At 41.3% G+C, this 8,681-nt stretch overlaps 1 protein-coding gene across 1 annotated transcript in view; it reads left to right on the top strand.

The window, feature by feature from the left end:
* TMEM132D (transmembrane protein 132D) overlaps positions 1–8,681 on the top strand; it is a gene marked incomplete at its 5' end in the record, with an annotated part of 146,762 nt that overhangs the window by 50,360 nt on the left and 87,721 nt on the right. The window contains one exon of the mRNA XM_010143982.1: positions 5,429–5,612. Coding sequence (XP_010142284.1) covers positions 5,429–5,612 — 184 coding nt within the window. The remainder of the gene's footprint in view (positions 1–5,428; positions 5,613–8,681) is intronic.

Below are 8,681 nucleotides of genomic sequence, written 5' to 3' on the forward strand. Positions count from 1 at the left end.
GCTCTTCCCTGAAACCAGAGTTGTGGGTATTTGTTAAGAATTCAGCAAAGCCGAGACAAGCAGTCGGTTATTGGTGAAGATAAACTAAAGGATCATCAGGATCCTTTCCTGACTTCTTTCAATACAGGTGCAAAGACTGACTCAGCTGAGGAGGAACTTTGAAACTGTTTTCTTGTTTTGGCTGTTGTCTACACTAGCTCTGTTTCCCATTCATCTGGATCTTTTCTGTGTTTCTCACAAAGCACCTACGCACTTCAAGCCTCATTGTTTATTTTTCTATCCTTCTCCTCTTATCTGCATTTCACAGAATTTCTACATTTCTTTCTCTCATGCTTCTGTGACAGGTCTTTTTTCTTTTTCCCCACTGTGATTTTTAATTTTTTCTTAATTTCTTCTATTTTCCTCTTCCCTTTTTCCCCCCCACCCAAAATCTCTTTAGGTCAGAAGACGGCATGGTTTTTATTCGAGCTATAGGGTTGGGGAGAAATTATTAAGCAGAAGGAAAGGAGGTGCCAAAACCCCAAATATCCTGAAGGAAAGGCTGATTCTCTAGTGGTCCTTTGAATTCCCGTTGACCTCCTCATGCTTGGTTAGGGAAGATGTACTCTTTAGTGATAATATGAGGAGTAATGGCTTGCAGTTCCAAAGAGACGGGCAAAAAAGGTTTGCAAAACTGTTTTTAGTTAAATTGTTTAAATTTTGAAGAAAATGCTATAAAAAAGCTTTTAAAAAAGTATATAAAAATGTAAATATGAAATATTTTGGAAAATTGTGGAATTTTTTTACCAAGTGGCAATGCTTTGTTTTCACTGCTCATTGTTATGCCTTTTTTCTTCATCTCATATTGTTTTATATTATTTCCTACCACACAAGTAAGAAGTTGTATTTAACGCCATCTGCCACTGCCAGCTCTGTGCAGCGGCAGGACAGATGACAGCAAGCCTTAAAACCTTCCTGCAGCCCAGCTGATAGAGCTGGAAATAGCTGGCATGGTGGTTTTATCTCATATGGCAACATAGCATATTGTCTTATTTTTACCCAAAGATTTATATTTACTTTTACATCACTTCCTTTCTGAAATGCCACCTTATTCCACTTTGTGTGTATAAATCACGTTCTGTGCTTTGTGGTGTACAAATCATCTTATACCTCTTTTATGAGAGAGTCATTTTCAGTTTAATTTTCTCTCCTGTAGGATGGGGATAAAGGTTTCCCCAAACTGCCTCTAGGTCCCGATCCCTCCCATGGGATCAGCTGTGCTGCTGTCTCCTTTCTCTCATGGTGGAAAGTTTTTTCCAGTTATCCCTGGAAATATTTCTTCCTTTTCTGAGCACTGCTGTTCCACCACTGAGTTTGGCCTGTGCAGCGTTCCGGGGCGCAGGCTCTTCCAATACCCTGCAGAGATGTACTGGAGATCTGGCTACGTGTGTACATGTACATGAGGCAGAAAAGAATAAAGATTACCTTCTCTCTCTCCTCTCCCCACGGCTCTTTCATTAACGTTTCTATGATACATCTTATTTAGTGTGTTCATGGCTTTAGGCTTCTGGTGTCCGTTGCAGCCTTCTAAAGACAGTGATAAAACAGTGTACGTTGTATTTCAAGAAGCATTACATCTCCATTTATTTCAGTAGGCTCAGAATGAGCCTTGTTTTGTGAGCATTTTATAAAGATCAAAGCTGATGCCACAGCCAGTGAGATCAGGAATGGGATATTTGAATTGACTAACACTGCCAGCGTCCCAGAGCTATCTTTGAATTTACAGGATCTCTTCTTGAGACCTGTGTCTTGCAGGGCATATTGTCCCTAGAGACTGAGGAGAGTGGCTGGTTCTTTCTCTAAAGTAAAGTGACACAATGGCACAGGTGTTACCAGCTGGCCACAGGCCTTGATACCAGCCTCTTGGATTTAAAAGGACTCCCAGGCCGGAGGGGCAGAAGAGATATTTTTTTTAACCTTAAAATTTTGCCTCGGTCAGGGATGTGTCAGAAGGTGCAGAAGAAGCAGCAGGTGCAGAGAGACTCTGTGGAAGTAGGAAATACTCCCCTAGAGACAGAACACTTTGCTATTGTTCTTAATTTGTCAGAGCTGCTTGATCTTTTGTTAGACGGGAAATAAAAGGCAGATTAAGACAGACAGGATGAACGTGCCTGTGCTATGTTGGCTGATGGGAGGAAAGACCAGAGGACTCCATCCTAATGAAGTTTTCTTTTTTTTTTCTGCCTTCCTTGTCTTCAGATTGGGCTGAAACCCTTTAAAAAAAAGTGTCTACACGTTTTCTAAAATGTACTCAACTGCTTAAAATGAGCTCAGCAGGGCTCTGTTCACGAGGAGAGTTTGTTGGCACCACAGTGAACTCCATTACAGCTTAACTCTCAACTGCAAACAGCAAAACCTCATGTGAAGGATTGGACTTTAAATTAGCAGAAAGAACCGTTTCACTTTGAATAGCCTTCAACTCAACTTGGATTGTGGATGTCAACCTTTGGGTTTGTCCATCCTAAACTTTGTAACTGTGTAGCCTCCTATAGTCTACCACTATTTCTCTGTTCTTGATAGCAATAATGGGTTTAGGGTTGGTGAAGAGAAGCTGCCGACGTGCTGTTGCAGTATCGTGACCATAGAATGTACTCCTGCCTTGGGGACAAGTAGGGCAGCACATCATTTCAAACAGCAGTGGCTGCCTACTGCAGAGCAATATTCCTCTTGAACCAGGCAGCCTTGGCTTTAAAAGACACAAATATTTTTACGTGAGTGGACTCTGGTAATAAATACCATTTGTGCAAATTTCTCTATTTACATTTTTTAACCATATTTTCTGTAGGGTAACTTTTTTGGCTTACTTCTCTGTTCAAAGATTGCAATTGCCAATTACTGCTTAGGCTGTAAATTTGGGATACAGATCCACGGGACTTGCACGTGGAAGGATCATCGTAGGATGTGATGGATCGAGTAATTAAAAAGTTCCTAAGCTGGTGCTGACAGCCTGGGTCTGATCAGAGGTCATGCAATACTTTCACATTTTTTAAAAATATATCTTTAGTATCGGTAATGAGATCCTTATTGATTTTTGAGGTGCTCTGTAATCTTGGAGGTGTTTAGTATTTCTAAGAGGAACTAGTTAAAATAATTTCCATCAAAACTGCATTTGGTAGCAAAGAGTGTGGGGTTTTTTTTTCTTCAATAAATGGTTCATTAAAATACCTGCTTTGATGGGGAAACTAAAAGAAATATTTCCATTTTTGGGGGGTTACTGTAGTTGTGCTATATGGGAGCTGTAGATCACAAATACAAGGACCATGCTCTACTCTCTCCCTATCTTTTCTACTGCCTTTCACACCCTCTTTTGTTTTCTAGTTTCCTAATCACTTTACTCCTTTTCTCTTAATCTCCAACATACCTGGAGAAGATTAAGCTGATTAACTTTTTGACAATCATGTTGTTTTTCTGCAGTATTCTGCCCTGCAGACCCTCGTGTGCAGCAGTCTCTCACTGCTGTTACAGGGCACGTTTCTGGTGACAGCACCAATTCTGCAAATCCGGTGACTGGTAGTAGCAGGCACCAATGCAGTAATACAGACAGACACCCGGAATAGAATCACAAACCCAAGGTTCATTGTATGACGATTCAATTAGTCCCTTAAACATAGAAGCTGTGGTAGAACATACTGTACAAAGCAGGATTGCTGCCAAGTATTTATAGGCAACGCATTGCCCCTTCCTGCTCATGCAATTAAGGAAACTGCGTATCAATAGTCACAGCTGCTCAAAGCAGCTTTCTGATCCTACCTAGGTCGGCGTGAAATAAGACTGCATTCAGGGCTAGTGTAGAAACTGTGCTCTTTTTTTTTCTTTTATTTTCTCCCCTGACACGAAGAAATGAGAAATTGAACACAATGTGTTCCATTTTGGAAACACAGAGGCTCCTTTTAAATTCCATCCAGGATAGCAGGGACTTGATATATCCATTAAAATCCAAACCGTAAAGATGATCAGATTACACCTTTCAAGCAGTAGCTTTGGATAAAGCGTTGGGTTTAGCCAGCGTGATAGAAATAGCTGAGTACTTAGGGAAGAATCCCACACTGGGGCTGTTGTCATAACTGGTCTTCATAAAAAATACGTCTAGTTTTAGCTCTTTTTCTACATCAGCTGGGAAAACCTGCTGAGTTTTAGGCACCTTCTGGGATTCTCTAATCAGTTGCTGAAATTTTCCTCTTCTAGCTGCACTCTGCAGCATAAGTGGTAACACTTCAGGGTTGTGCCATTCCCTCTCCTTGAATGCTGTCCCACTGAAGGAAATTCTGCTCTTCCCTTTGCCCTCCACACAAACACTGATGATCTGTTCAGCTTTCAGTGATTCAGAAGTAGAAGCACTGTCATTTTCAATGTCCCCTGCTAAGAAATTCTGCAACAACTTTACAGTAAATCGAATATTTTCTTGTCTCTGTAAATGGCACTGGACTATGGAGCTCGCCTTGCCAAGGTCCACAACAGAAACCTTGCTCCGTTGCTTGCTGTACAGTGGTGGATTTTATAACAAGCTTTGCAGGAGTTGCACCAACAAGCCCCTTCCCAGTTTTCCTCTTTATTTTTGCTTTATGGTATTCACTTACATGAACCATGTGAACTTCTGAAGCACAGCTTGGACAGAGAGGAGCATTGATAAGGTGTCAGTAACCCCAGTGTTTCCAGCGAATCCTGGAGTGGCTCTTCTAGTGACTCTTTGTTCTTTTCTGCTGTGTTTTGACCCGGGATCCTGGCAGGATTGGCCCACGTTCCATAATGCAGTTTTGTAACTCTCTTCTCTCCCAACAAGCTAAATGAGCTGTAATTCCTAGTTTAGCAAAGAGCAAAAGTTGCTTCAGAGAGACACTCACAGCAGGGTAGCAGTATATCTAAAAATTAATTCCAAGTTTTCCAGCCCTCTGCTCCCTGCTTCTGTGGGCCAGGGACCCCACCCTGAGCTTTGACCTCTCTTCCATGCCTCCCATTTTAAAAAGCAGAAAATACTTTCTTTACAGTGGTTTCCCGTTTCACAGAGCGATTCCCTTTAGATTTGCTCATGTGTTGCTTTAATGGGGAGGAAATACAATGTGCTTGATGGATGGAGAGCCTCATAGTCAGGATTTTAGGCTGTAGCTTTAGCCTTAGCTTTATGTTGATCTAGTTTTGTTTCTCCACTTGTAAAATGGAGTGGTACTTAGTGATCCATGTCACAGAGTGTTACTAAACCACTTGAATGTAGGCGAAGTACCCTGAAATCTAAAGACAAGTACAGATGATTAATTCATTGTTAAATCCATCATCCCACTGAACCTTCTCTTTGGAAGAGCCTTAATCCAATGTTTTATGAATATAAAAGCAATTATATTGCTGGCTTATCTGCCACATGAATGGAACCTTTCTTTTTTTTTATTTCTTGCAGTGCGGATGGTCCTTCCTCTGAAATTATGCAGATTGATTTTGAAATTGAAGACCTAACTGACCTACCTGGGACCCAGCTCATCACATGGCAAGTAGAATATCCTGGAGATACAACATCTGATCTAGGAATCTCCAAGATCTACGTAAGCCAGAAGGACCTGGTAGGAGTTCTCCCTTTGGCTATGGTAAGAAACTGTCTGGCTTTCTGCAAGTGTTTAATACTGTTTAATGCTGTTTTGCAATTCTAGTGTCTGACAGGTGCAAATGATCTGCTGAAAGTGGTGGGGAGGCAGGAAATTTCAGCACCTTGAGAGAGAGATACTAACTTTGGTAGGTTGTTTCATTCAGCAGTGAAACTGCATGACGGGAAATGATAGCTTCCCGCGTGTCCTGGTTTGAGCTGACCATGGAAGAGTCACTCATGCTCTCTTTGACCAGCACAACGGCTTGTCGGAGGCAGAAGCTGAGTCCAGAACTTGCTCTTGTTGTTACCCTTGTTGTTCTAGGTGGCATGGGTCTTACTGGAATCACAAGTGCTCTTACTGGAATCACAAGTGCTCTTACATCGTGAATGACAGTTTTTTCAGTTTTTGAGTTCCAACTCCATATTCAATTGAAAGTGAGAAGTAGAAGTCGTGGTATGACTTCTGAGTAATTTTTAATTGCCTGGGGAATACAAAATATGGTACGTAGCCGACTGTCTGTTCTACGTTCTGTAGAATCATTCTGTAAATGCATTCAAATATGTGGCCTCGCTGTCACAGTACAAACTATGGGGTTTGAAAAATACCTGATCCTTTAGCCTTGTTCTTACCTAAAAAACCTGTTAGATACCCTCTTTTCTCCCCTTCACATTTCTTCATTGTTAAGGATGCAGTGTTCTTGCCAAGGTTTCGCTGTGTCCCATTTTTGTTCTTGGACAATCTATTAGAAAATATTGACACGTTATTATTTAGCACTGAAAGAAAAACTGAAAGCAATCTCAGAACACTTTAAAAAAATGTATCCTGGATGCTTGCCTAGTGATAGACAGTTAATTATGCTACTACTAAAGGCAGAATGTGTTCTCTGCACTTCCAGACTCACAGAACTGGCTATTATTGTTATTTACCAACTTCAGAAACACTCAGATGTCGTGACTCTTTATTTCACCAAAAATATTTCTTTTGTAATGGCTCGTGCTTTCACTACCAAGGTGTATATCACAGCTGAAGTAACTCTTTCTAATGGGGGTTGTGGTCATCAAACAAATCAGAGTTGTATAGGCTGGTTCCTGCTACTGAGCAGTGAGATCTCTGCTGGTTTGTTGATAGGAGAAGAGGCTTTCAGGACTGCAGATGGGACCCAGATGTGCAGTCACATGAGTTGTGGAGTACTGAGGCATAAGGCTGTAGAGGTGATCTGGTTATCATAACTGGAGATGTAGGGGGTTTATTCGCTCCGTCCCTTAGCAGGAAGATTTATAAAAGATTTATCTCCTAGTGATTCCGATGATTGCAGAAAACACTAGTTCTTCTCCTACATGCCCACGATCCATGATTGCTTTAGTATTAAGTAATATATTGGTAAAAAACAGTTCCTAAGAACAAAGATAGATTCTCCCGGCAGTTGCTGCAAATCACCTCACTTGCTTCATTTCTATTAAAAGACGGGGTGGGGGAGGGAAAGCCCGTTTTCTAGAACCGTAAAATTTGATGCTCAAAGGTCATGTGAAATCTGTGAAGTTATCAGTAGAGGTGGCGTTTTACAAGGCAACAGGTGTTGGGATGATGGGTAACAGAGAAAGCAAAGATAAATGGCAGGTGTCCCCGAACCACTGACAGGTTGGGAATAGTTTTAACCTTCTTTGCATTAACTGGAGCGTCAGGGAAGAAACTCTGAGGTATCACAAATCTCCAAATCTTTGTTGTACTTCACACGTAGGAAACAATGATTCAGGTGAATTTCAAGGTGTCCAACTTAGATTAGCTTGGTACTTCGGATCTCTCTGTGATCCTAGCAAAGCCAGTTTGTAATTTTCAAATGTAAAACCAACAAACAGTTCCATTCTTTCAGTTAGGAAGTTCCACAGTGAAAACAGTATTACGTTATTTCTCTGTTTCTGGAGACTGGGGTTAATTTGGATTAGTTTTGGTGAGCTTCTTAGCAGAACACAGAATTTCATGTTCAGAAGCACCAAACAGATTCGCTGTTGAATATTTCAATTATGGGTTAATTTTGCTAAAGAACAATTTTACTGCTTTAACATTAGGCAGAGCTTTGGGTTTTTTAATAGACCTTGACATACCACCTCTGCACCATCTTTGGGTTTTGTAATCTTACCTGCTAGCTATTATGACTTCCTAAATTGCGAAGCAGAAGAGTGGCCATTCTAGAGCTTCTCGTTTTCTTTTTTTTTTTTTTTTTTTTTTTTTTTTTTTTTTTTTTTTTTGAGTTACAAAATGCTGCAATGGAAAGTCTTAAATGTATACATCAGCATCAGGTCACCCTGGGAAAGCCAGCTTTCTGCTGAAGTTGTTAGGATACTTGCTGCACTCACCTTTCTCCAGTGCATTTTTTCACCTGCATACTCGCTTTCCAGCTTTTGAGATCCCTGCAGGGCCCTACACCAATAATGGCAACACAAGTCACAGCAGAGCACTCAGGGATACTGAAGAGAAAAGGATGTATTTTGTAGATGTGTGGGTACCTGATATTTCTGATGCTCTAGTAACACCCTTTCTAATTTTCAAGTGTAACAGAACCCCCTTGGTAAGCTGTGCAGGGGACCCCAGCCAGCTTTTGTTAGCAGAATAGGAGTAGAATGGGAGAAGATATTTCATTTGCGAACAGCGTAAGAACCTGTGAGCACCTGTTTGGATATTTGCAATGCTTGATCCTTTCCTCTAAGTCTGATGAAAAACAGGCAAAGACCTTTATCCAGGGATATAAAAAATTATTGGCCTTTTATCATGATTGCTTTGCAGTGGCTCTTACAGCCACAGCATTGTCTCGCCCTGCTGACAGAAACTGGAACGCTCACTGAGCCCTGGGAGAGGCAGATCTTTGCCAGCACAGGTTCCATTATAATTTGTGCTTTTCTTGCGCGTGCTCAATTGAAAACTGTCCCCGCTTCCCTGACAGCTTTCTCAGCACAAGGTCTGTGTCTCCAGGTAGTGTGTGGCCAGGGAGCTGGAGGAGGCGGGGAGAGTCTTAAGAACATCTTGTTTGGTACAGAAATAGTAGAAACAAATAATGCTTTATTCTGGGCAAGG

The sequence above is a fragment of the Buceros rhinoceros genome, unplaced genomic scaffold (genome assembly GCF_000710305.1).
Source record: "Buceros rhinoceros silvestris isolate BGI_N320 unplaced genomic scaffold, ASM71030v1 scaffold1669, whole genome shotgun sequence".
In the NCBI taxonomy this organism is placed as follows: Eukaryota; Metazoa; Chordata; class Aves; order Bucerotiformes; family Bucerotidae; genus Buceros; species Buceros rhinoceros.